Source organism: Pelodiscus sinensis, chromosome 24, assembly GCF_049634645.1.
Source record: "Pelodiscus sinensis isolate JC-2024 chromosome 24, ASM4963464v1, whole genome shotgun sequence".
NCBI lineage: Eukaryota > Metazoa > Chordata > Testudines > Trionychidae > Pelodiscus > Pelodiscus sinensis.
In genome coordinates this window covers 584,868-612,372 of record NC_134734.1, presented here as the reverse complement: position 1 = coordinate 612,372, position 27,505 = coordinate 584,868, and the positions used below count along the sequence as shown (strand labels likewise).

Here is a 27,505-nt window from a genome sequence, read left to right as displayed (position 1 = left end):
TTATGTTTCCGCAGAGGTGGTGATGAGGCTGGAGGTCGTTGTTTCCGGTGCGGTAGTGGTCACGCTGGAGGTGAATGTTTCCGGAGTGGTAGTGGTGAATCCGGAGGTGGTTGTTTCTGGAGTGCTACTAGGAAGGCTGGAGGTGGTTGTTCCCAGAGCGGTAGTGGTGAGGATTGAGGTGGTTGTTTCTGGAGAGGTAGTAGTCAGGCTGGAGGTGTTTGTTTCCAGGGTGGTAGTGGTCGCAGTGGAGGTGGTTGTTTCCGGAGAGGAAGTGATGAGGCTGGAGGTGGATGTTTCTGGTGCAGTAGCGGTGAGGCTGGAGTTGGTTAATTCTGGAGCGGTAGTGCTGAGGGTGGAGGTGGTTGCTTCCGGACCAGTGGGGGTGAGGCTGGAGGTGGTTGTTACTGGTGCAGTAGTGATGAGGCTGGAATTGGTTAGTTCTGGAGCGGTAGTGGTGAGGGTGGAGGTGGTTGTTTCTGGAGCGGTAGTGGTGAGGGTGGAGGTGGTTGCTTCCTCAGCGGTGGTGGTGAGGCTGGAGGTGGTTGTTTCCGGTGTGGCACTGCTGTGGCTGGAAGTGGTTGTTTCGAGAGTGGTGGTAGTGAGGCTGGAAGTGGTTAGTTCTGGAGCGGCAGTGGTGAGGGTGGAGATAGTGGTTTCTGGAGCGGTAGTGGTACCGGCGGATGTGGTTGTTTCCAGAGAGGAAGTGGTGAGGCTGGAGGTGGTTGTTTCTGGAGCAGTAGTGGTGAGGCTGGAGGTGGTTGTTTCTGGAGCAGTAGTGGTGAGGCTGGAGGTGGTTGTTTCTGGAGCAGTAGTGGTGAGGCTGGAGGTGGTTGTTTCTGGAGCAGTAGTGGTGAGGCTGGAGGTGGTTGTTTCTGGAGCAGTAGTGGTGAGGCTGGAGGTGGTTGTTTCTGGAGCAGTAGTGGTGAGGCTGGAGGTGGTTGCTTCCTCAGCAGTGGTGGTGAGGCTGGAGGTGGTTGTTTCTGGTGTGGCACTGGTGTGGCTGGAGGTGGTTGTTTCCAGAGTGGTGGTAGTGAAGCTGAAAGTGGTCGTTTCTGGAGTGGGAGGGGTGAGGATCGAGGTGGTTGTTTCCGGAGAAGTAGTAGTGAGGTGGGAGGTGGTTGTTTCTGGTGCAGTGGTGGTGAGGCTGGAGGTGGTTATTTCCAGAGCGGTAGGGGTGAGGCTAGTGGTGGTTGTTTCTGGAGAGGTAGTAGTCAGGTTGGAGGTGTTTGTTTCCAGGGTGGTAGTGGTCGCAGTGGAGGTGGTTGTTTCCGGAGAGGAAGTGATGAGGCTGGAGATGGATGTTTCTGGTGCAGTAGCGGTGAGGCTGGAGTTGGTTAGTTCCGGAGCGGTAGTGGTGAGGGTGGAGGTGGTTGTTTCTGAAGTGGTGGCAGACAGACTGGAGGTGTTTGTTTCCGGAGCAGTAGTGGTGAGGCTGGAGTTGGTTGTTTCTGGTGCAGTAGTGATGAGGCTGGAATTGGTTAGTTCTGGAGCGGTAGTGGTGAGGGTGGAGGTGGTTGCTTCCTCAGCGGTGGTGGTGAGGCTGGAGGTGGTTGTTTCCAGAGAGGAAGTGATGAGGCTGGAAGTGGTTAGTTCTGGAGTGGTAGTGGTGAGGCTGGAGGTAGTTGTTTCTGGAGCGGTTGTGGTGTGGGTGTAGGTGGTTGCTTCCTCAGCAGTGGTGGTGAGGCTGGAGGTGGTTGTTTCCAGAGTGGTGGTAGTGAGGCTGGAAGTGGTCGTTTCCGGAGTGGGAGGGATGAGGATCGAGGTGGTTGTTTCCGGAGAAGTAGTAGTGAGGCTGGAGGTGGTTGTTTCTGGTGCAGTAGTGGTGAGGCTGGAGTTGGTTAGTTCCAGAGTGGTAGTGCTGACGCTGGAGGTGGTTGTTTCTGGAGCAGTGGTGGTGAGGCTGGAGGTGTTTGTTTCCTGAATGGCAGTGGTGATTCCGGGGGTTGTTGTTTCTGGAGGGCTAGTAGGAAGGCTGGAGGTGGTTTCTTCCACAGCGGTGGTGATGATGCTGACGGTGGTTGTTTCCGAAGCAGTAGCGGTGAGGATGGAGGTGGTTGTTTTCGGAGCAGTGGTGATGAGGCTGGAGTTGGTTAGTTCTGGAGTAGCTGTGGTGAGGGTGGAGGTGGTTGTTTCTGGAGCGGTCGTGGTACTGGTGGTTGTGGTTGTTTCCAGAGAAGAAGTGATGAGGCTGGAGGTGGTTGTTTCTGGAGCAGTAGCGGTGAGGTTGGAGGTGGTTGTTTCTGGAGCGGTTGTGGTACTGGTGGTTGTGGTTGTTTCCAGAGAAGAAGTGATGAGGCTGGAGGTGGTTGTTTCTGGAGCAGTAGCGGTGAGGTTGGAGGTGGTTGTTTCTGGAGCGGTTGTGGTGAGCGTGTAGGAAGTTAGGGTTGCTTCCTCAGTGGTGGTGGTGAGGCTGGAGGTGGCTGTTTCCAGAGTGGTAGTGGTGAAGTTGGATGTGGTTGTTTCTGGAGCGGTTGTGGTGTGGGCGTAGCTCGTTGCTTCCTCAGCGGTGGTGATGAGGCTGGAGGTGGTTGTTTCTGGTGCGGCAGTGGTGTGGCTGGAGGTGGTTGTTTCCAGAGTGGTGGTAGTGAGGCTGGAAGTGGTTGTTTCCGGAGAGGGAGGGGTGAGGATCGAGGTGGTTGTTTCCAGAGAGGTAGTAGTGAGGCTGGAGGTGGTGGTTTCTGCAGCAGTAGTGGTGAGGCTGGAGGTGATTATTTCCATAGCGGTAGGGGTGAGGCTGGAGGTGGTTGTTTCCAGTGCGGTAGTGGTGAGGCTGGAGGAATTTGTTTCCGGAGCGGTAGTGGTGATGCTGAAGGTGGTTGTTTCTGGAGCGGTAGTGGTGATGCTGAAGGTGGTTGTTTCCGGAGCAGTAGTGGTAGCGGTGGATGTGGTTGTTTCCAGAGAGGAAGTGGTGAGGCTGGAGGTGGATGTGTCTGGAGTGGTTGTGGTTAGGGTGTAGGTGGTTGCTTTCTCATCAGTGGTGGTAAGGCTGGCGGTGGTTGTTTCCGGAGTGGTGGTAATGAGGCCTGAGGTGGTTGTTTCTGTAATGGTAGTGGTAGGGGTGGACGTGGTAGTTTCTGGAGCGGTAGTGGTAGGGGTGGAGGTGCTTGTTTCTGTAACGGTAGTGGTAGGGGTGGAGGTGGTTGTTTCTGTAACGGTAGTGGTAGGGGTGGACGTGGTCGTTTCTGTAACGGTAGTGGTAGGGGTGGAGGTGGTTGTTTCTGTAACGGTAGTGGTAGGGGTGGACGTGGTTGTTTCTGTAACGGTAGTGGTAGGGGTGGACGTGGTTGTTTCTGTAACGGTAGTGGTAGGGGTGGACGTGGTAGTTTCTGGAGCGGTAGTGGTAGGGGTGGACGTGGTTGTTTCTGTAACGGTAGTGGTAGGGGTGGACGTGGTAGTTTCTGTAACGGTAGTGGTAGGGGTGGACGTGGTAGTTTCTGGAGCGGTAGTGGTAGGGGTGGACGTGGTTGTTTCTGTAACGGTAGTGGTAGGGGTGGACGTGGTAGTTTCTGTAACGGTAGTGGTAGGGGTGGAGGTGGTTGTTTCTGTAACGGTAGTGGTAGGGGTGGACGTGGTAGTTTCTGGAGCGGTAGTGGTAGGGGTGGACGTGGTAGTTTCTGGAGCGGTAGTGGTAGGGGTGGACGTGGTAGTTTCTGGAGCGGTAGTGGTAGGGGTGGAGGTGGTTGTTTCTGGAGAGGGAGTGGTGAGACCAGAGGTCGATGTTTCTGGAGCGATAGTGGTGAATTTGGAGGTGGATGTGTCTGCTCGGTTTTCAAGTGTGATCGGGCTGCTGGGGGTTATTTGCCCTCTCAGAAATGTGAAGGTGTAGGCTGTAGAAGTCACTGTGGTTCTGGGTTTAATCCCCTGTGCCGCCACTGACGCACAGCCCTTTGCAGCAAATGGTGACGATGATGCACCTGTGGGAGAAATCCAGCCTGTTCTTAGGGTAGAGAAGCTCTTTGTCCTTTTCTGTAGCCTCCCTTTGGTCTCCCCCACACTGAGGTTCCCCTTCTGTGTCCACCTCCCACCTGCCTGGGGATCTTGCTGCTGAGGCTCCACCAGGCGTCTGTCACCCGCTTGAGCCTGGTGTTGGGGTTGCAAACAGAGTTGTGGCCAGGATCCTTCCCCAGGGCACAGCACAACAGGGATTGAAGCGCCTCCGTCCCTCCGCCCAGATCAATTATTTGTTAACTACCACAGGCTGTCAAGAGCCCTGGGCCACACTGAGAACAGGAGCTGCCTCACGGAGCAACAGCAGCGTAGCTCCACTTTAGACAGCACGGGGGTGGGGACTAGTGGTGAGAGCAATGGGTGTGTGAGTGAGGATTCTCCCCAGCTCTGCATCCCTGACATCACAACCCTCCCCCGGCAAATATCCCGCTGCCATCGCCCCCGGAGCAGGGCGGCATCACTGTGGGTGGTGGGGAGCTGGGCTGGGAGGGAAACGTCCCAATTCCTCTCTCTTTCCCTCCAGCCAGAACCCCTCTTGGCCGCCCCACCCGCCCAGGGCTCAGCCCAGACTCCGGATCCCTCCAGCTTTCGGGGGAGCTCTGGGGCCGGGACATTCCCGGGCACCCCCGACGCTGCGACCAGCTGGTAGAATTTACCTTGGTTCAGCTCGCCCGTGTAATCCAGGCAATAGGTCTCCTGCCCTGTGCAGGGGGTGATTTCGCTGTTGCAGGTATCGGAGCCCAGAGCAAAGCAGGTTGGGCACTGCCGCCCGTTCGGGGTGGTGTCCGGGGACACTGAGAATAAAAACAAAGAGACGGTTACAGGGTGCGTTAGGCCTTGTTCCAACTAGGGGATGGGCCCTTCCTCGCCCAGCATGTGCAGGCCCCTCCCTGCATCTGGGCAGCATTTCTCCATCTGTCTAGGATACAACCGTTGGCGACGGCCGCACTGGCTCAGTTCTAGTGTGAAGGGGGAACCAATAGGGGCCGGGAAGTTTAGATTTGAGGCTGTCCGAGCGGCTGCTCCCTCCTTTGCCTGCAGCCCCCACCCGTGTGATTGCAAACAGGCCCCGACTGTTCTACCCCCCGCTTGGAGACCCACCAGCTACAAGGATTTCACTAGAGACAGAAATGACATGGGAGGAAATAGAGTTTGGGGCAATAACAGGGAGAAACAGGAACAAATACAATTTTGCTAGGGCTTGTCCACATGAACAGTCCAGCTGTAGGAAGGGAAATGGGGTGTACGGAGCCTCTGGGGTGTGACTCTTCCCTGTGCTGGTCCCATGACCTAACTGTCCATGTGCACCCAGCTGATACATGGGAGTCGTTTATTCCTGTGCTTTGAGCTAATGCCCTTCCAAAGCGCTCCTCCTGCCCACCCATGTACATTGGCAGGGGCACACGGAGAGGTAGAGCCACACCCAGCTCATACCTTGTAATTATTCATGTGGCCGTGCTCTGAAATAGGGACAATACGAACAGACCCACAACGTACCTTGAGGTGTGGCCGAGTTGCACAAATCTGTGTTGCATTGTGTGACATCGATCCTCACGTACTGGTCCTTCCCCACGGTGAAAGAGAAGGGGCCTTTTACGTCACTGTTATAGCTGCTGAGACATTGCTTGGAGAAGAACGTCTGCTTCGTCCCGTCTTCGTCACATACATAAAAGCAAAACAGAAAATGTGAGTCTGGGAGGGACCTTTGGGAGAGGGTAGGGAGGGGATTTCACCTCCTTGTGTTGCTGCTGGGATCAGGGGCAGCCCTAGACGAGCTGCCAGAAACTGGCGCCCTAGGCGAACCATGCAATCAGCGCCCCCACCTCCAAACCCCTCAATGACATTGCACCACCATTTGGCACCCCATTTAACTTGGCGCCCTAGGCAACCGCCTAGTTTGCCTAATGGATGGGCTACCCCTGGCTGGGATCCTGGGGTGCACAATTCAAGATGCTCAGGAGAAACCGAGGCCTAAACTTCACTCCACACTGGGTCAGGTAGTTTGAGGCTAAAGGGTTTGTTTGTGAGGGTTCAATCTCAGGTCCCGGCCACATTAATCTCAGTGAGGTCAGAGCCTGAATAAACCCACTGGGGACTGTGCTGGGAAAACGTCCTGAACAGGCTCAGAGGCAGGTGGGCGTGGTGGGGAATGAATAAGGAGGGAGGTCGGCAGACATGCGGCTGGATAACGACCGATCCCGGTAAATCTGGTGGGGGCTCCGCATCATTCCTACAGGAAGGGCCATTCAGTCCCGTTAGTCAATGGTAGAATGAACCAAACTGGGTCTGTAACTCAGGTTTCCCATGTCAAAGGACAAACTGTGGGAACTGAAGGGAACTGGTGAAATCTGCCGGCCTGAGGAACTTGGGGAGGTTGAACAGGGAGAGGTTTGTTTGGCATCTCCGAGTTGAAGGGGAAAATGATCTTAACTTTACATGCTAAGAACAAGCAAAAAGCTTGAAAGGAAGGGCCCCAGGCCTGAGGAGGTGGCCCATGGCATCACATGGGCTTTGGGAGCGGCTGGCAGGGCCCAAGGGATCCCATCCCCAGTCTCCTTTTCTACCCCCCTCAGAAAGTGCGTTTCTACCCGATGGAGCTACGTTTAGTGCTGTGCAGCCGGCCTGTGTGGGGTTGAAAGCCCAATGGATGAAATCCCATCAGTAGTTCCCAGGAGGTGAAATCAGTCCCCTGAAGTCAATGGGAGCTTTGCAACTGACCAGTGGGACCAGGTGCCCGGCCTGTCCATTGCTGCATCAGCAACTGGAACGTTGCCAGAACTGACCCAGCGCCCCGCCCAGGAGGAGCGGTGTTGGGGTGGCTCTGGTGGCGGGGGTGGGGACGGAGACAGAGTAAGATGTGCCAGGGGTGAAGGCAACGTCACCTACTCAGGGAAATTTCTTCTGCCATGGAGAGGCAGCCACCTGTTGCCGGGTCGTCTTGGCAGGTGCCTGGAGCCACATCGCAGGCCTCCGTTGGGCCCAAGCACACGTTGCATGTCAGGGTCCCTGCTGGAGAAAGAAGAGCGAGTGTTTCCTTATTACTGGGGTAATAGTGTCCGCTCGGACACGTCCCTGAGCCCGAGTCTCCCCCTGCTCCAAACAAGAATGGGTCCAATCGCCTGTGGGACCGTCCGCAACTGCACAATTTCAATGACAGGGCCTGCAGCAGTATCCAGGCCAGGGACTGTGGCAGTCGCGGGAAGTCCTAGACAACTAGAAATAGGCAAATGTGGTGCCCCTCTGTAGAAAGAGTCTGAAGGACAATTCATGGAACAACTTCATCATTATTTCAACACATCCCTGAATGTTGCACTGAGCCACCAAACCTACAAGAACAGTCATTCAGAGACCCTTCCTGACAGTTGAAATGATAGTCGGCACCTCTACGGGGAAAGCTTCTGCAAATGGGCCCAGGCTGACGTTGTGAACAAACAACATCCCACTCCTAGGGTTGCCAGGTGTCCAGTTTTCTACTGGACCGTCCAGTATTTGCACCATATGTCCGGTAGAAAAAGTCAGAATATACCGGTACTCCACGAGGAGTACTGGTAGTTCGAATTAGAGATCCTAATTCGAACTATCTACTCCGTGCCACGTGTAGCTGTGGGCACGGAGTTCGGACTAAGGGGGATTTAAAAATGGTGGCGCCCAGGAAGATGCAAATGAAGCCCGGGATATTTAAATCCCGAGCTTCATTTGCAACTTCAAATGCCTAAATTAGCCTCCCTAGTTCTAATTAGAGGGCTAGTGTAGACATACTCTCTTGAGATTTTCAGGCTATGACAATCCAGCCACAGCTGTCTGCACAGCCAGACTTGAGCTATTCTTTGTAGGTGACAAATCTGAGGAACTGTCCCACACGGAGGTGTCATTAGAGGCGGCTTTGGCACAAACTCATAAACAAGTCCCCAGGGCCAGATGGTCTCACACATGAGTTCTGAAAGGATCAAACGTGAAACTAGGGAATTGCTAACTGTGGTGTGTAGCGTGGCCTTGAAATCAGCTTCTGTACCTAAGCACTGGAGGGGAGCTAATGTGACCCCAATCTTTAAAGGGGGTTCTAGAGGTGAACCTGGCAATTACAGGCCGGTTCGCTGATTTCAGTACCGGACAAACTGGTTGAAACTCTAGGAAAGAACAGAACAGTCGGACACAGAGATGAACAGAATTTCTTGGGGAGAAATGCCAACAGGTTTTCTGTGAAGGGGAATTCTGCCTGGCTCATCCGTGAGACCGCTTTGAGGGGTTCACGAGCATGTGGCTGGGGGGATCCAGTGGCTACAGTGTGCTTGGATTTCTGGAAACCTTTGACAGGGATCCTCAGCAAAGGCTCCAAAGCAAAGAAAGCTGCAATGGGATTAGAGGGAATGCCCTCATGGGTTGGTAACTGGCTAATAGACAGGAAACAAAGGGTAGGAATCAATGGTCAGTTTTCCGAGTGGAGAGAGGGAACTAGTGGGGTCCCCCAAGGGTCTATCCTGGGGCCCATCCTATTTAACATATTTATAAATGATCTAGAGAAAGGGGTAAACAGTGAGGGGGAAACATTTTCAGATGATACAAAACTGCTCAGGATAGTGAAGCCCAAAGCAGAGTGTGAAGAGCGTCCAAAGGATCGCACCAAACTAGGTGATGGCAGTGGAATGTTAATGCTGATCAGTTGAAAGGAATGCCTGTTGGGAAATAGGATCCAATCTGTACGTGTCAAATGCTGGGGAGTAAACAAACTGTTCCCACTCCAGAGAGAGATCTTGGAGTAATGTGGACAGTTCACATAAGGTGTGTCTAGACTACATGCCTCTGCCTACCCAGCATAGGGAAATGAAGCGGCGATTTAAATAATTGCTGCTTCATTTAAATTAAAATGGCTGCCACGCTCTGCCGACCAGCTGTTTGTTGGTTCAGCACGGTAGTCTGGACGCTCCACAGTCGACATCAAAGGCATTTGTCGACCTCCCCGATATATTTCCTGGCAGCCATTTAAATTTAAATGAAGCGGCGATTATTTAAATCACCGCTTCATTTCCCTATGTCGGGTAAACAAATCTACAAGCCTCTGTCTCCAGAGGCATGTAGTCTAGACATACCCTCGGTGTCAGCGGCATCAGAAAAGCAAAAAAAAATGTTGGGAATGATTGAAAAGGAAATGCAGAATGAAAGAGAATCTCATATTGCCACTGTATAACCCATGATACGCCCTCATCTCACAGAGCTGCTGATAAAATTGACACTTTTTACTTTAGAAGAGAGGAGACTGAGGGGGATATGACAGAATTTTATAAAATCATGACTAGGGTGGAGAAAGTGAATAAGGAAAAGTTATTTACTTGTTTGCATAACACAAGAGGTGGGGGTCACCAAATGAAATTAAAAGGCAACAGGCCTAAAACAAAAAAAGGAAGCCTTTTTTCACACAACACACAGTTAACCTGTAGAACTCCTTGCTAGAGGGTGTTGTGAAGAATTTAACTGGATTCAAAACGAGGTAGATACATTCATGTAGTTCATGAATGGCTATTAGCCAAGCTGGGTGGGAATGGTGTCCCTACCCGCTGCTTGTCAGAGGCTGGGAATGGACACAAAGGAGGGATGAGTTGATGATTCTCTGTTCTGTTCACTCCCTCTGGACCTGGCATGGGAAGACAGGACACTGGGCAAGATGGATCTTTGGTCTGACCCAGTCTGGCCACTCTGATGGTCTCAGACTGGCTCAGCCTTTCCGACATCCAGGTCATGTCTGATACTTGAGCTAGGATTCGTCTTTTAGACGTATGTCCAACCTCAATGGACTGAGTGTGTAGGATGAAGGCCAGGAGGGTTAAGTGGCTGCAGCCGTGGACGACTCACCTTGGGCACTGGCTGTCGCTAGGAGAGCAGGGAGGAGGCAGAGAAGTGAGGAAACCCCCATGGTGCTGGGAGGAGCCTGGGGCCGGGCTGGGAGCTGAACGGAGCCTTCTCACGGCTGGTGCAGCGAGCTCTGCCGGAGGGGAGCAGGAGAGAGTCACAACAAAATTGGGCTAGAAAGGGAATTACGTCCGAAATTGGAAGTTCAAGGGGAGGCAGCACCCGGCAACAGACCTGAGCAAATACTTGATTTCTGGTTCCCTGGCAGTTCTAAAATCTTTGACCGCAAATAGTCTGTGTTGACCACATTTCTCATCTAACTGAAAAGCCAAACGTCATAGCGGTTGGGTTCATTGTCAGACATTTATAATGACACCAATTTCTAATGCTTTTCAATGTTGCAGTCAATTCTGAAAAGAAAAGCTACCTTGAGAGGAGGAAAAAGTGAAGTGTCGAATTCTGGAAATGTCGCTTTTTTTCAAGGTTTTTTTTAACAATTTTTTTCACTGGTTTGTGCAAATTTTCAGTTTCCTCAATTCTGTATTGATGGAAAAATATGACTGGAGAATTTCTCCCCCGGAGTATGCCTCAGATATTCCCACAAATAACAGAACAGGAGTCCTGGGAGTAGAGCCCCGCATGGGACTATATTTTAATCCTACACGTTTCCACCCTGTTTCTTGAATTTTTATCCTTGCGCCTGCCTGCAAAGACCTTAGCTCTCTAATCCCACAGGAGACATAGTCCATCATGCTACTTCAAAAACGAGTTTGGTTAATATACTGGATATGCAGTCACACAGAGACACACACACACACTCCTCAGACATAATTTTTACCACTAAAATATGGATGAAATCTTGCATGTAAAAAGTCATTTCACTGCTGTTCTAATGGACTTCAACTCTCTTCCCACCCCCTCCTCACATTCTAGTATTTAAACCTTTCTTTAGGAAAACACTTGCTCTCTCTCGCTGACATTTCTGACAAGCTGCTGTCATGTGCTTTGCCCCGTGGCCCCACAGTCTCTTCTTCTTGCCCACCCAGCAACCACCACAGTAAAGCACCTTTTCCCACTCCCACGACTGTAGCAGCGAGGCCGGTGGTACCGGCAGGATTCCAGTCTGGCTGAAGGGCTCTACCCTGGACCGGTTTTCCCCTCCCCCATCCACATTGACTCCAGATCTGTGCTATCCCTTCTGAAACGGGGCAACCGGCACTGCCCACCTCAGGGCAAAAGCATCCTACTGGTCCGGAGAGGGCACTGCAGTATTTCCATGTAGTTCCCCATCCCCTCTGGCAGCCAAATGTCCTTTTTGGCTTTTCCCTTCTGCAGCGGCACGGCGAGCCCAGGTGAGCACGGCTCCTCCTCCGGGGACACTTGGGTCCCTTCCCTGGCTCCCCTCGGTTGAATTAGAACCTGCCAAGTCCTGGGCGCTTCAAACTCACCATCCCCCAACGCGCAACCAAACCTGAATTTCATCTGCCATCCTGTTGCCCTTGAGCCCACCTTGACCAGGTCTCTCTGGAGTTCCCGACTCACCTCGGTGTCTGTCACCTCTGCGAATCTCATCCCCTCACCTGAGAGCCACCTCTTATCAACTGTTAAATACCAATGTAGGGGCGCTGCCCCTCCCCAGGTGCCACCCAGCTCAGCCCACGTTTGAGATCCCTTGTGGGCACCCAGCCATCCATTTCCTAGGAACCCAGAATGGCTCATTCGAAGAGCCTCAGGGTAATTAGCACCACCCTGCTTGTGAGCAAAGACAGGGACCGGAGTGGGCGACGTGCCCCGCCGGGGCCCAGTGACTCAGCTTGGCAGGGATCAAGGATCTGGGCATGTGGCTCAAGCTTGAGGAACCTGGCCAGGCCCACCGGGGCAGGTCCGGATGAAAACACGAGTGAGGGATACAAGGGGGGAGGGGTGGGGATGTGACAGACTGGGTCACACAGAGACCTCCCCTCGGAAGGGCCATGGAGCCCACCGACCTGCCTTTTTGCCTGCTGCTAAGCCAACCTCTCCAGCTTCCTCGTGCCCAAGCGCAGAGTTGGGGTCACAGCTCTCGGCAGAGAAACAGGGGCACTCAACACAGCCCGTCTCGGGGACGGCTCAGTTCGAGGGACTCATTGCAGCTCCCAGGTGCACAGCCCAGTGGGAGCAGAACCCCAGATCAATCTGTTTTAGTCCTGTAGTGAGCTGGGGTGGCCACTCACTGACCCCGACGGGGAAGAACTCCTCTCTAAGCCCGTGTAGGCTGAGCCGCATCCTGCCTCTTTAACTCCCCGGAGGCCCAGGTATTTACCAAGAGGTGAGGGACTGCTGCAGCACCTGCCCTGAGTCTTAGCTGGCTGTGTACACCGGGTCCAGAAAGCCCTCCTGGTTCCCATTCTAGTAGTAGGGACCCCCCTTTAAACAGGTCGCCCTCGACTCAGTGGGGCTGCTACTGGAAAGCAAAGCCAGGTATTGGTACGTTCTGGTCCTGCTTGACTATGCGACTTTGTTTCCCAAGGCCTTTCCACTCTGAAATACTGGAGCACAGACTATTGCTTCTGAGCTGGTGAAAATTTTTGCCTAGGTGGGGCTTCGCCGGCAGTTGCTGGGAGATAAGGGGACCAGTTTCACCTCCCAGCTTCTTCGCTAGGTGTGTGCCTTGCTGGGCGTACAGAAGTTACAGACTTTGGTCTCCCACCCCCAGACTGATCTGTTGGTCGAACCATTCAACCACACCTTAAAGGGAATGTTGAGAAAGTTTCCTCCTGCCAATATGCAGCAATGGGACCAACGCCTTCTGCCCTTGTTACTGGCTATTCGTGAGGTGCCCCAAGCCTTCACCCACTTTTCACCATTCAAGCTCCTCTATGGGCGTTAGCCCCGTGGGGCGCTCGATTTGATGCAGGAAGCCTGGGAAAACACCCCCCCCCCCCACGTACAGGGCCTGCAACAGTATGTTTTACAACTGCAGGAATGGCTGGACTGAGCAGGAGCCCTGGTTCGAGAGAACCTTCAGGCCACCCAGGAGACCCAGGTAAGATACTACAGCCAGAAAGCCCTGGAAAAGACCTTGGAGCATGGGGACCGGGTGCTTCTCCTACTCCCTTCGGAGGAATCGAAGGTCATGGCCTGATGACAGGGCCCATATGAGGTCACCTGCCAGATGTGCCCAGTTACTTATGAAGTCCACCAGCCTGATCAGAAGAAGAAGTGACAAGTTTATCATGTCCGTCTTCTGAAGCCATGGCAAGCATGTGAAGGGTTACGCATCCCCTGGACCTGGCACTGGGACCGCAGGTACTACAGTTAGCCGAGGAGGAAGGACCCCAGCTGGGCGACCCAGTGTCTGAAGGTCAGTGGAAGCAGATTCAAAAATTGATATAAGCTTTTAGGAACACTTTTACCACCTTCACTGGCCGGACAACAGTCACAACCTATTCCATTCTGAAACCTCCCAGCCAAATAGTGCAAGAAGGGACCCGCCCCCTACAAAGACGGATGAGAGAGACCGTGGAGAGTGAGGTCCAGACTATGGTAGACCTTAGAGTGATTGAGAGATCTGCAAGTGAGTGGAGGAGCCCTCTGGTTCTTGTCTCAAAGCCCAAGGGTAGTATTAGATTCTCATTGACGTCTGATCAATGAGATATCAAAGTTCGATGCGTACCCAGTGCCTAGAACAGAAGATCTGCCTGACTGTCTCGGAACGGCACAATATCTTACAACCTTGGACCTGTTGAATAGGTAGATCCCCTTGAGTCAGGGTTCCAGGGAGAAGATGGCATTCTCCATCCCCTAGAGCCTGTTTCATTTAGTCCGGATGCCTTTTGGCCTTCATGGGGCCCCAGCTACCTTCCAGAGGATGATGGACCAACTACTGAGCCCCCCATCCAGCCTATGCAGTAGCCTGCTTAGACAATGTGGTTGTTTACAGCTGTATCTGGAATGAACACCTCCTACAAGTGGCGGCCGTCCTTCAGACACTCTGGGACACAGGCCTTACTGCCAATCCCAAGAAATGCCGCATCGGATTGCAGGAGATCACTTATTTGGGGTATTGGTTAGGATGGGGGTTGGCGCACCTCCTCATCAGCAAGGTAAAGACCATATAACAGTATCCTGTGACCTCCACAAAGCAGAAGGTACGGCAGTTCCTCAGGCTAACTAGCTTCGTGCCCCAGTTTGTGGCCATCGCCACGTCCCTCACAGATCTCCTGACCAAGAATAGTGCACAGAGTGTACGGGAGCCCCCTGATTGTGAAAAGGCCTTCCAGACCCCGAAGGACACATTGTGTAGAGAACCCGTCCTGTTCAGCCCAGACTTCAACCGTCCCTTCATCGTGCAAAGACGCCTCGGAGTTGGGGCTGGGGGTGGTGCTCTCTCAGGAGGTGGATGGGGAGGAGCACTCCGTTGTCTATATTAGCAGGAAACTCTTCCCTAGGGAGCGTAACTACTTGGTCAAAGAAGGCGGCCCTGGCTATCAAGTGGGAGGTCGAAGCCCTACGCTATTTCCTCCTTGGGGACTTTTTTCTACTAGTTACGGACCACACCCCATCAAGTGGCTGCACAACACGAGCAACTCCAACGCCAGGGTAAAGCGATGGTCCCTGGCCCTGCAGCACTACGCTTTTACCGCACAGCACCGAGCCAGGAAGGAGAACGCCAGCACTGATTGTCTGTCCCAGTGCGGGAGGTTCAAGCGCCCAGCCCTGCAGACCAGGAGCTGGACTTAAGCAGGGGGGGTTGTAGTGATCAAGGAATGCCACTCTCTGACCTCGAGGGGGAAGAACCCCTCTCCGAGCCCAGATGGGCCGAGCTGCATCCTGCCCCTTTAACTCCCCAGAGGCACAGGTGTGGGGCAGAGAGCATAGATGCCCAGACCAGGAGCTCAGTAGGGTCTCAGCTGGAGGAAGCAAAGGCCTGCCCTGAGCTTGAATCCAGGAGGGCCTGAGGACCTTAGAGAGGCTGAGGAATGACCTGGACTGCCGGGCACTGGCTCTGAAGAGGAGACCTTGTACACCCCTGCCCAAGGGTTCAGACTACCACGACCCCGAGGACCAGCAGCCGGTGTGGAGCCAGGTAGCTGCTGAGGGGGAGTTAGGAAATGGCCCAAGGGAAGCTGTCGGCTGCCAGACTGCTCTCCTAACATCCTAGAATGGGTCAGTGTCTTGCGGGACAGATACCCGCTGACCCCAGGAGCAGCCAGGACTGCCACGGCTAGGGCCCTGGGCGAGGACGTAGTGGAGTAGGGAGGGCCTGCGTCCCCCCTGTCCAACTCCCAACCAGGACAGACCCTGCCCTGGGAAGCCAGGTTCCCCTCCCCCTTCAAACTGGTCCGGCCTCCAGTTACCAAGTCCCTGGGGTCCTCATTGCCCATAGCAGCTCCTTGGGCCCCAACTTCCCCCTGAAGGCCCCTGTCTGAGACATGTCTCTGTGCAGGCTGGGGCAGGATCTACCCCCTGCTCAACTGCCCCTGCAGTCCCCAGCCTGGACGGCCCCTCCACTATTAGGCAGAACATCTCCCGTGTCCCCTCCCCCAGAGATGTCCATAGACGGGCTGGCTTCCTCCATCCTTGTGGCAAATGTGTCGCAGTCCTGGAGAGGAATAAGAGACACTCCCAGATTTCCTCAACCGCCTCTCTGGCTTCGCCTTCCCCTCCTTGGGCTTCAGCCCCATTTCCTCGTGTTGCCGACAGCCCTTCGGATGGATTAAGCCGCATCATAAAGTCATTTCCCAGAAGAAGTGGTGTAACATCGTGTGACACAGCAGCACTCAGCCCGGCTCCTCCCTCTTGTGCCACAGCGAAAAGGGCAGGGATCTTACAGCTTCCAGCCAATCCTAGTTCTGCTATTTCCCCAGCAGAACGTTCTTCTTGTTACTCAGGTGCCCTCAATGACAGAAATCTCGGCCCCCGTGTCCCTCGCCCTGGAGTTCCCGGCCATGCGCTCGGGCAGCAGGCAGATGCTCCCTGCTTGGCTGCGCAGTGACCTGCCTCAACCCAGTGTGCAGAGCGGCTGCTGCCTGGGGACCCCCGTGCTCTGGGGAGCAGCATTTCCATGAGTTACCTGCTCAGCCCTGGGCATTTGCTCCCTCGCGCTCAGTGAGACCTGGTGACAGCCCATCTGGGCTCCTCTGGCTGTGCAGGGGCCTTGGGGCTGGGAACAGGGGAGTGAATTGGGGAGGAGAAGGCCCGGCCTCCCTCCTTCTTAGGTTACTGCGGGGCCTTGGCCTCCCACCAAACTGACACCCCCTGCCTGTGATCTACCCCAGCCAGCTGTCTCCCGTTGGTCAAACTGATCAGCACAGGCAGCAAGTGCTTCTGCTCATTCTGTAGCCACATCCAGGAGCTGTTCCTGAACAAACTTGCACGTCCCTCTATGCCTGCCAGGCCTGTCCCTGACTCACTCATCTACCAGATCTGCAGGTTGGCTCACCTAAGCCGCCTTGCTCCGCCCAGCCCTTCTAGAGAGCACCCTGGAGATTTCCGGTGTCATCTGAGGATATGTCTACACTACAAAGTTAATTTGAAATAACAGCCATTATTTCAAATTAACTTTTAATAGCATTTACAAAGCCAAACAGTGTGAATTTATTTCGAAATAGTGGAGCACTTATTTCAAATTTAGTAAACCTCATTCTACAAGGAGTAATGCCAATTAAGTGCTATGTAGACACTTAATTCGAAATAGGGGGCCTCCAGCCCTTCCCAGGGAGCCCTGGTGGCCACTCTGGGCACAACCAGGAAAACTTACTCTCCTCTCCTCTAGCCCCGCAGCCATTGAAGGGGTAGACCCTGGCCACAGTGCCTGCCAGCTCCAAGCCTGCCAGCCCAGAGCCAGCAGTGGCCACCAGAGCCCCTGACCCTGTGGCTCCAAAACATAAGCCAGCAAGCCACTGGCAGCCAGCCCTCGACTGCTCCCCAGGAGCAGTCTGCCAGCTCCCAGCAGCCTGACAGGGGCTGGAGAAGGCGGGCGCCTTCCTGGTCCAGGGCAGAGATCATGGACATTATTCAGGTTTAGGGGGGATGCCCCCAACTTCCATGATCTCAGCCGTAGGCGGAGGAACACGGCCGTCTACGGTAGGATAGCTGCCAGCCTGGCCACCAAAGGCCACATGCGAACTCAGGAGCAGGTTTGCATGAAAGTCAGTTTAATCCGGTGAGACCCCCCAAACCTGAGCCCTGAGCTTCCCCTCCCCCTTCTTCCCCTTGCTTCCCCCTTCCAGCTCCCTCCTTCCAGGTTTCCCCGTCCCCTCTCCTACCCTCTCTGTTCCCCTCTCCCACCTCCTTTCCCAGTCTCCCCAGAGGTTAATCCCCCCCCCCAGTTTTGTTCATTAAACCAATTTTCTATTTTTGAACATACGTGTCTTTTTATTTGACATCAGGAGGGGGGCTAGGGCGGGGTAAGTGGAAGGATGTGAGGGAGGAATGGGGCACGAGCCCCTGGTGGGGAAGACTGGGGAGGATCCGAGGGCTCCTCGGGGTGGACGCTTTCCCGTAGGGCCTCCTGGATCCTGACAGCCCCCCGATAGATTCCCCAGATGGCAGCCTGCACCAAATGCAGCCGGGCTGATGGCAACGACCCCACGAGATGCACTGGCGGGCCCAGGAGCAGCTCTGGCTCCATGTGGCCGAGTGCTGTGGTGTCCCGAGTGTGGGCACTCAGGGCTGTCCGAGCCAGGACTGCTTTGCTGTTCCTCAGCGAGATAGACAAGCAAGCGGAGAACCCTGAGAACTGTCTGTCCGGGATGAGGGTAGAGTCCTTTTAAGCCCAGAGCTCAGTTAGCCTCAGGCAGCAGCCTCACACACTAAGTCCTAATCTGATGCCAACAGAGAATACCAAACCAACAGCTGCTTGGGCTGTTCTCACCCACGGCACTTGCCACTCGTGTAAACTCAATGCGAGAACCCAGGGCAGAAGCCACACACAACCCTGCTTGACTGCGCCACTGGGATGGGATGGGTCACAGAGATTCCCTTGGGACTGTCACCTGCTGGGCTGGAAACACCACGGAGCCTGCCGACCTGCCTTTGGGATGCCCCGTCTCTGTCAGCTGAGCCAGGCCCTCCAGCCCTGGCACAGCGCTGGGGTCCCAGCCCACTGCCGAGTGACACAGACACTCAACACGGCTCGGTTCAGGGAAGGCTCCGTCAAAGGAACACATCCAAGGTTCCAAGTGCACAGCCCACTGGGACCAGAACCCCAGGTCAATCCATCCCAGTCCGTATAGGGTTCACACAGAGCTAGCTCATAGCACACTCCCCTCTTTGTCACTGAAGCAGAGACGTGTCCAGCTCTTCCCCCTCAAGGAACGATTCTTCACACTGGGTTTGTTAACAAACAAAAGTGGTTTTATTGAGTACAAAAGGCAGGATTGAACTGGCTGACCCGGCGGTCTGGCCCTAGGTCTCCCCTGCTCCCTGGGGCCTGCCTGAGGCTCCCAGAACTGTGGCGAGCGGCAGGGTTTCCCTTTCTCCGAGTGCTCCGTGAAGTCGATGCAAAAGGTCCCATCCCCTTTGTTGGGGCTATTGGGCTACTGCAATGGATGAGAGGGTGACAGCCCCGCAGGACGGGCATGGTGCCGGTTGGAGGCGTCGCTCCCTTTGGGCACAAAGAACTGGAGACAAAGTGACAGTTTAACTGCTGTGCCAGGGCAGATAACGGAGCAGGTAATTAAGGAATCCATCTGCTAACAGCTGGAAGATAATAAGTTGCTAAGTAACAGCCGGCCTGGATTTGTACAGGACAAATCACGTCAGACCAATGTGAGAGCTTTCTGGGATAGGATAACGAGTCTTGTGGAGAAGGGGAAGTGGTGGATGTGGGATACCTAGACATTAGTAAGGCAGTTGATACAGTGTCACGCGACCTTCTAGGCAAATCCAACCTAGATGGGTGCCATAAGGTGGGTGCATAACTGGCTGCATAGCCATTCTCAGAGAGTCGTTATTAATGGTTCACAGTGAGGCTGGAAGAGCAGACCAAGGGGGGTTCTGCAGGAATCTGGTTTGGGACCAGTTCTGTGCAATGTCTTCATCAACAATTTAGCTATTAACAGAGGGGTAGCCGTGTTAGTCTGAATCTGCAAAAGCAGCGAGGAGTCCTGTGGCACCTTATAGACTAACCGAAGTGTAGGAGCATAAGCTTTCGTGGGCAAAGACTCACTTCGTCAGATGCATCTGATGAAGTGAGTGTTTGCCCACAAAAGCTTATGCTCCTACACTTCGGTTAGTCTATAAGGTGCCACAGGGCTCCTCGCCAATTTAGCTATTGACATAGAGAGTTTGCTTATAAAGTTTGCAGATGATCCCAAGCTGGGAGGGGTTGCGAGTGCTTTGGAGGTTGGGTCAGAATTCAAACTGATCTGGACAAAGTGGAGAAATGCTCTGAGATAAACAGGATAAAGTAAGGACAAATGCAAAGTGCTCCCCTTAGGAAAGACCAATCCGTGTCACATACAGAACTGGAAGTGACTATCTAGGAAGGATCCTGCAGAAAGGGATCTAGGGGTCAGAGTGGACCACAAGCTAAATATGAGCCAACAGTGTGACGCTGTTGCAAAAAAATCAAACGTGATTCTGGGCGGCATGAACAGGTGGCAGGGCGGGCGTAGTACCAAAGAATTCCCGCCTGGAAGGAGGCTGTGAGGTGCCAAGTTTCCAGTCTTGGTCTGGGGCCGGCGTGGCCCTGCCAGGAGACTGAGCCAGAGACTTCGGGGAACCATCTTCCCTGGCTTGGAGGGTTAGTCTGTGCTGAGCTTTCAGTGTCCTGCTGCTTGTCCTGAGCACAGTCGCAGTCATGGACCGCCAGGCCCAGAGTAAATGACTGTTACCGGGGAGCGATCGGTGTGCGCATCCGCCTGTCAGTGCTGCAGCGGGTGGCCGGGAGGATCAGTCGGGTTCTCAGCCCGTTCGGGGAGGGGTCCCTGCAAACTGGGCTCAGACCTGCGTTTTCCTCAGACCGAAGGAGTTTCAGTGTCTGTGCTGCTCCTCAGGGGGCGGGGATCTCAGCTCGGTGCCTTGCCTGGGGAGACCAGGGGGTCTGGCCTAACCGGGCCAGGTGGTGAGACGCCCCAGAGTCCAGGGAGACGAGTGTCAGAGGCTTTGTCAGCACCCGGGGACCAAGAGGTCTTCTGTGACCACTCCCCCATCACATTCCCCCCATCTATCGATCTATCCCCACACCCCCCGTATCTATCTATCTTCACCCTCCACCCCTCTCCCTCTCTCTCTCTCTCTATGGCAGGACTGTATCTATGTGCGTGTGCAGCATCTGGTACATTGGGGGCCTGATCTAAAAGGCTGGGCTGGGCCGCACGTGTCACTGGAGAGCAGCGTATAGAAAACATGCTCTGACAGGAGCCCAGTCACGTTCCCAGAGACCAGGCTGGAAATTGGCGCCTGCCCTGAGAATCCCCCTCCCCCACGGCCTGTGACAGCCCAGCCAGGCTGCTCCCAGGGACACTGCTCCAAGGGGTCCCCCGGCCTTCCCAGCAGCTTCCTCCTCCCATCCTGGAGCCATCTCTTGGGGGGCATCTGCACGGCAGCCATGAGGGGCCTCCCTCCTTGGGGAGAGAGCCCGCACTGGCACCACTGGAGCGCTGGAGAGGGGTGTGACCGTGTGCCAGGGAAGACACATGACAGGCCTCCCTGGGTGACACGCCCTGTGCGTCAGTGTCCCGAGACTCTAGCGTTACCCGAACACCGAGTGGGTGCGGGTCACTGTCCCAAGCAGAGACACTTACAGCAATTGCAGCGAGAGATAAGAACAAGGGGGCTCTGCAGCCTGACGTGAGACCCAGCTGCGGCTATAGCCCGGCTGTAGCGGTTCCTTCACTAAACTCCTTAGATCCCAGATTCCCCGTCCAACCAGTGGTGCTTACACAGAGCGAGTCATTAATGCTCGTGCCACCCTGCTGCTGAGAGGCCTAGGAGGTGTCACTGATCCTGTGGCGCAGACTGGGAATGGCGGGTGGGCAGTGCGGCTGGGGTCACACACGCCCAGCAATGGATACAGGAATCTAGAGAAACACACACCCAGAAAAACAAACAAACTCTTCTGTGGCTAATGCGCGTGGCCGAGCTTTGGTCTCAAGTGGGCCAGGCCAGGCAGGCAAAGGGACAGAACACACGGGGGCTTCTATTTCCAATCCTCGTTTATTAGTGAATTTGCCAAAACCCAGAGATGTTCCAGTGGGCAGTGAGGTACTGCGACCCATGCACTGGGCACCCCTCCCCCCATGGTGATACAGGATCCCCTTAGCATCACCACTGCGCCAAGGAGAGGCCTCATAGATGGGGCAGCTCAGATTTCACATCCTTGTTTACAGGGATCTGGTACCGTGAACCCCATACAGCAAGGGGAGCTGGGCCATTCAAGAGAATAGATTCATCATCAGGATCCCAGTAAGGAGAGACAGACAGAGGACAAAGGAGGATTTCCCAAGACCTGGGCTAGCTCCACAGATGGGGTCAGTTGTTGTTTTGCTAATGGTGGTTGTTTTGGTGGTGGACGTTGTTTTGGAGGTAGTGGTTGTTTTGGGGGTGGTTGTTGTAGTACGAGAGGTGGTGGAAAGAGTTCTGGTTGAAGAGCTCCGAGTGGTTGTGTAGCGAGTGGTGGTAGTTGGAATAGGGGTGGTAGTTCTGGTTGAGGTGCTACGGGTGGTTGTATACAAACTACGAGTGGATGTAGGAAAGGTGGTGCTGGTCATAGTGGAAAGAGGGGTAGTTCTAGGGGAACTGCTCCTGGTGGTTGTTTTGGAAGCGGTAGTGGTGAGGACGGAGGTGGTCGTCTCAGGAGCCGTAGTGGTGAGGACTGAGGTGGTCGTCTCAGGAGCCGTAGTGGTGAGAACGGAGGTGGTCGTCTCAGGAGCCGTAGTGGTGAGGACGGAGGTGGTCGTGTCTGGAGCGGTAGTGGTGAGGATGGAGGTGGTCGTCTCTGGAGCCGTAGTGGTGAGGACGGAAGTGGTCATCTCTGGAGCCGTAGTGGTGAGGATGGAGGTGGTCGTGTCGGGAGCGGTAGTGGTGAGGACTGAGGTGGTCGTGTCGGGAGCAGTAGTGGTGAGGATGGAGGTGGTCGTCTCTGGAGCCGTAGTGATAAGGACGGAGGTGGTCGTGTCGGGAGCCGTAGAGATGAGGAGTGAAGTGGTCGTGTCAGGAGCGGTAGTGGTGAGGACTGAGGTGGTCGTGTCGGGAGCGGTAGTGGTGAGGACTGAGGTGGTCGTGTCGAGAGCGGTTGTGGTGATGACGGAGGTAGTCGTCTCGGGAGCTGTAGTGGTGAGGACGGAGGTGGTCATGTCGGGAGCGGTAGTGGTGAGGACGGAGGTGGTCGTCTCAGGAGCCGTTGTGGTGAGGTCGGAGGTTGTCGTCTCGGGAGCCGTAGTGGTGAGGACTGAGGTGGTCATCTCCGGAGCCGTAGTGGTGAGGACTGAGTTGGTCGTCTCCGGAGCGGTAGTGGTGAGGACGGAGGTGGTCGTCTCTGGAGCGGTAGTGGTGAGGACTGACGTGGTCGTCTCTGGAGCTGTAGTGGTGAAGACGGAGGTGGTCGTGTCGGGAGCCGTAGTGGTGAGGACCGAAGTGGTTGTGTCGGGAGACGTAGTGGTGAGGACGGATGTGGTCATCTCCGGAGCCGTAGTCGTGAGGAGTGAAGTGGTCGTGTCGGGAGCGGTAGATGTGAGGACGGAGGTGGTCGTCTCCGGAGCCGTAGTGGTGAGGATGGAGGTGGTCGTCTCAGGAGCCGTAGTGGTGAGGACTGAGGTTGTCGTGTCGGGAGCGGTAGTGGTGAGGACTGAGGTGGTCGTGTCGAGAGCGGTTGTGGTGATGACAGAGGTAGTCGTCTCGGGAGCTGTAGTGGTGAGGACGGAGGTGGTCGTGTCGGGAGTGGTAGTGGTGAGTACGGAGATGGTCGTGTCCGGAGCGGTAGTGGTGAGGACTGAGGTGGTCGTCTCTGGAGCTGTAGTGGTGAGGACGGAGGTGGTCGTGTCGGTAGCGATAGTGGTGAGGACTGAGGTGGTCGTGTCGAGAGCGGTTGTGGGGATGACGGAGGTAGTCGTCTCGGGAGCTGTAGTGGTGAGGACGGAGGTGGTCGTCTCTGGAGCTGTAGTGATGAAGACGGAGGTGGTCGTGTCGGGAGCCGTAGTGGTGAGGACCGAAGTGGTTGTGTCGGGAGACGTAGTGGTGAGGACGGATGTGGTCATCTCCGGACCCGTAGTGGTGAGGAGTGAAGTGGTCTTGTCGGGAGCGGTAGATGTGAGGATGGAGGTGGTCGTCTCCGGAGCCGTAGTGGTGAGGATGGAGGTGGTCGTCTCAGGAGCCGTAGTGGTGAGGACTGAGGTTGTCGTGTCGGGAGCGGTAGTGGTTAGGACTGAGGTGGTCGTGTCGAGAGCGGTTGTGGTGAATACGGTGGTAGTCGTCTCGGGAGCGGTAGTGGTGAGTACGGAGATGGTCGTGTCCGGAGCGGTAGTGGTGATGATAGAGGTAGTCGTCTCAGGAGCTGTAGTGGTGAGGACGGAGGTGGTCGTCTCCGGAGCCGTAGTGGTGAGGACGGAGGTGGTCGTCTCCGGAGCCGTAGTGGTGAGGACTGAGGTGGTCGTGTCGAGAGCGGTTGTGGGGATGACGGAGGTAGTCGTCTCGGGAGCTGTAGTGGTGAGGACGGAGGTGGTCGTTTCGGGAGCGGTAGTGGTGAGTACGGAGGTGGTCGTGTCAGGAGCGGTAGTGGTGAGTACGGAGGTGGTCGTGTCGGGAGCGGTAGTGGTGAGGACGGAGGTGGTCGTTTCGGGAGCGGTAGTGGTGAGTACGGAGGTGGTCGTGTCGGGAGCGGTAGTGGTGAGTACGGAGGTGGTCGTGTCGGGAGCGGTAGTGGTGAGTACGGAGGTGGTCGTCTCGGGAGCGGTAGTGGTGAGTACAGAGGTGGTCGTGTCGGGAGCGGTAGTGGTGAGTACAGAGGTGGTCGTCTCGGGAGCGGTAGTGGTGAGGACGGAGGTGGTCGTGTCGGGAGCGGTAGTGGTGAGGACGGAGGTGGTCGTCTCGGGAGCGGTAGTGGTGAGGACGGAGGTCGTCGTGTCGGGAGCGGTAGTGGTGAGTACAGAGGTGGTCGTGTCGGGAGCGGTAGTGGTGAGTACAAATGTGGTCGTGTCGGGAGCGGTAGTGGTGAGTACAGAGGTGGTCGTGTCGGGAGCGGTAGTGGTGAGTACAGAGGTGGTCGTCTCGGGAGCGGTAGTGGTGAGTACGGAGGTGGTCGTCTCGGGAGCGGTAGTGGTGAGTACAGAGGTGGTCGTGTCGGGAGCGGTAGTGGTGAGTACAGAGGTGGTCGTCTCGGGAGCGGTAGTGGTGAGGACGGAGGTGGTCGTTTCGGGAGCGGTAGTGGTGAGTACGGAGGTGGTCGTGTCGGGAGCGGTAGTGGTGAGTACGGAGGTGGTCGTGTCGGGAGCGGTAGTGGTGAGTACGGAGGTGGTCGTGTCGGGAGCGGTAGTGGTGAGTACGGAGGTGGTCGTCTCGGGAGCGGTAGTGGTGAGTACACAGGTGGTCGTGTCGGGAGCGGTAGTGGTGAGTACAGAGGTGGTCGTCTCGGGAGCGGTAGTGGTGAGGACGGAGGTGGTCGTGTCGGGAGCGGTAGTGGTGAGGACGGAGGTGGTCGTCTCGGGAGCGGTAGTGGTGAGGACGGAGGTGGTCGTGTCGGGAGCGGTAGTGGTGAGTACAGAGGTGGTCGTGTCGGGAGCGGTAGTGGTGAGTACAGAGGTGGTCGTGTCGGGAGCGGTAGTGGTGAGTACAAATGTGGTCGTGTCGGGAGCGGTAGTGGTGAGTACAGAGGTGGTCGTGTCGGGAGCGGTAGTGGTGAGTACAGAGGTGGTCGTCTCGGGAGCGGTAGTGGTGAGTACGGAGGTGGTCGTCTCGGGAGCGGTAGTGGTGAGTACAGAGGTGGTCGTGTCGGGAGCGGTAGTGGTGAGTACAGAGGTGGTCGTCTCGGGAGCGGTAGTGGTGAGTACGGAGGTGGTCGTGTCGGGAGCGGTAGTGGTGAGTACGGAGGTGGTCGTGTCGGGAGCGGTAGTGGTGAGGACGGAGGTGGTCGTGTCGGGAGCGGTAGTGGTGAGTACGGAGGTGGTCGTCTCGGGAGCGGTAGTGGTGAGGACGGAGGTGGTCGTGTCGGGAGCGGTAGTGGTGAGTACGGAGGTGGTCGTGTCGGGAGCGGTAGTGGTGAGGACGGAGGTGGTCGTGTCGGGAGCGGTAGTGGTGAGTACTGAGGTGGTCGTGTCGGGAGCGGTAGTGGTGAGTACGGAGGTGGTCGTGTCGGGAGCGGTAGTGGTGAGTACGGAGGTGGTCGTTTCGGGAGCGGTAGTGGTGAGTACTGAGGTGGTCGTGTCGGGAGCGGTAGTGGTGAGTACGGAGGTGGTCGTGTCGGGAGCGGTAGTGGTGAGTACAAATGTGGTCGTGTCGGGAGCGGTAGTGGTGAGTACAGAGGTGGTCGTGTCGGGAGCGGTAGTGGTGAGTACAGAGGTGGTCGTCTCGGGAGCGGTAGTGGTGAGTACGGAGGTGGTCGTCTCGGGAGCGGTAGTGGTGAGTACAGAGGTGGTCGTGTCGGGAGCGGTAGTGGTGAGTACAGAGGTGGTCGTGTCGGGAGCGGTAGTGGTGAGTACGGAGGTGGTCGTGTCGGGAGCGGTAGTGGTGAGTACGGAGGTGGTCGTGTCGGGAGCGGTAGTGGTGAGGACGGAGGTGGTCGTGTCGGGAGCGGTAGTGGTGAGTACGGAGGTGGTCGTCTCGGGAGCGGTAGTGGTGAGGACGGAGGTGGTCGTGTCGGGAGCGGTAGTGGTGAGGACGGAGGTGGTCGTGTCGGGAGCGGTAGTGGTGAGTACGGAGGTGGTCGTGTCGGGAGCGGTAGTGGTGAGGACGGAGGTGGTCGTGTCGGGAGCGGTAGTGGTGAGTACTGAGGTGGTCGTGTCGGGAGCGGTAGTGGTGAGTACGGAGGTGGTCGTGTCGGGAGCGGTAGTGGTGAGTACGGAGGTGGTCGTTTCGGGAGCGGTAGTGGTGAGTACTGAGGTGGTCGTGTCGGGAGCGGTAGTGGTGAGTACGGAGGTGGTCGTGTCGGGAGCGGTAGTGGTGAGTACGGAGGTGGTCGTGTCGGGAGCGGTAGTGGTGAGGACGGAGGTGGTCGTGTCGGGAGCGGTAGTGGTGAGGACGGAGGTGGTCGTGTCGGGAGCGGTAGTGGTGAGTACGGAGGTGGTCGTGTCGGGAGCGGTAGTGGTGAGTACGGAGGTGGTCGTCTCGGGAGCGGTAGTGGTGAGTACAGAGGTGGTCGTCTCGGGAGCGGTAGTGGTGAGTACAGAGGTGGTCGTGTCGGGAGCGGTAGTGGTGAGGACGGAGGTGGTCGTGTCGGGAGCGGTAGTGGTGAGGACGGAGGTGGTCGTCTCGGGAGCGGTAGTGGTGAGGACGGAGGTCGTCGTCTCGGGAGCGGTAGTGGTGAGGACGGAGGTCGTCGTGTCGGGAGCGGTAGTGGTGAGTACAGAGGTGGTCGTGTCGGGAGCGGTAGTGGTGAGTACAAATGTGGTCGTGTCGGGAGCGGTAGTGGTGAGTACAGAGGTGGTCGTGTCGGGAGCGGTAGTGGTGAGTACAGAGGTGGTCGTCTCGGGAGCGGTAGTGGTGAGTACGGAGGTGGTCGTCTCGGGAGCGGTAGTGGTGAGTACGGAGGTGGTCGTCTCGGGAGCGGTAGTGGTGAGTACAGAGGTGGTCGTGTCGGGAGCGGTAGTGGTGAGTACAGAGGTGGTCGTCTCGGGAGCGGTAGTGGTGAGTACGGAGGTGGTCGTGTCGGGAGCGGTAGTGGTGAGTACGGAGGTGGTCGTGTCGGGAGCGGTAGTGGTGAGGACGGAGGTGGTCGTGTCGGGAGCGGTAGTGGTGAGTACGGAGGTGGTCGTCTCGGGAGCGGTAGTGGTGAGGACGGAGGTGGTCGTGTCGGGAGCGGTAGTGGTGAGGACGGAGGTGGTCGTGTCGGGAGCGGTAGTGGTGAGTACGGAGGTGGTCGTGTCGGGAGCGGTAGTGGTGAGGACGGAGGTGGTCGTGTCGGGAGCGGTAGTGGTGAGTACTGAGGTGGTCGTGTCGGGAGCGGTAGTGGTGAGTACGGAGGTGGTCGTGTCGGGAGCGGTAGTGGTGAGTACGGAGGTGGTCGTTTCGGGAGCGGTAGTGGTGAGTACTGAGGTGGTCGTGTCGGGAGCGGTAGTGGTGAGTACGGAGGTGGTCGTGTCGGGAGCGGTAGTGGTGAGTACAAATGTGGTCGTGTCGGGAGCGGTAGTGGTGAGTACAGAGGTGGTCGTGTCGGGAGCGGTAGTGGTGAGTACAGAGGTGGTCGTCTCGGGAGCGGTAGTGGTGAGTACGGAGGTGGTCGTCTCGGGAGCGGTAGTGGTGAGTACAGAGGTGGTCGTGTCGGGAGCGGTAGTGGTGAGTACAGAGGTGGTCGTGTCGGGAGCGGTAGTGGTGAGTACGGAGGTAGTCGTGTCGGGAGCGGTAGTGGTGAGTACGGAGGTGGTCGTGTCGGGAGCGGTAGTGGTGAGGACGGAGGTGGTCGTGTCGGGAGCGGTAGTGGTGAGGACGGAGGTGGTCGTGTCGGGAGCGGTAGTGGTGAGGACGGAGGTGGTCGTGTCGGGAGCGGTAGTGGTGAGTACGGAGGTGGTCGTGTCGGGAGCGGTAGTGGTGAGGACGGAGGTGGTCGTGTCGGGAGCGGTAGTGGTGAGTACTGAGG

The 27,505-nt window shown here is 56.1% G+C and overlaps 1 protein-coding gene across 1 annotated transcript; it reads right to left on the bottom strand.

Annotated features, from left to right (window-relative positions):
- LOC142819679 (uncharacterized) lies at positions 1 to 25,502 on the bottom strand (the record flags this gene model as incomplete). Its single annotated transcript, XM_075908207.1, has 8 exons — positions 1 to 4,073; positions 4,605 to 4,742; positions 5,446 to 5,601; positions 6,835 to 6,954; positions 21,158 to 23,048; positions 23,712 to 23,762; positions 24,897 to 24,947; positions 25,383 to 25,502. Coding segments are annotated over 8 exons (6,600 nt in total), but the record flags the coding sequence as incomplete, so codon positions are not given.
- Between the last annotated feature and the right edge of the window lie 2,003 nt (positions 25,503 to 27,505).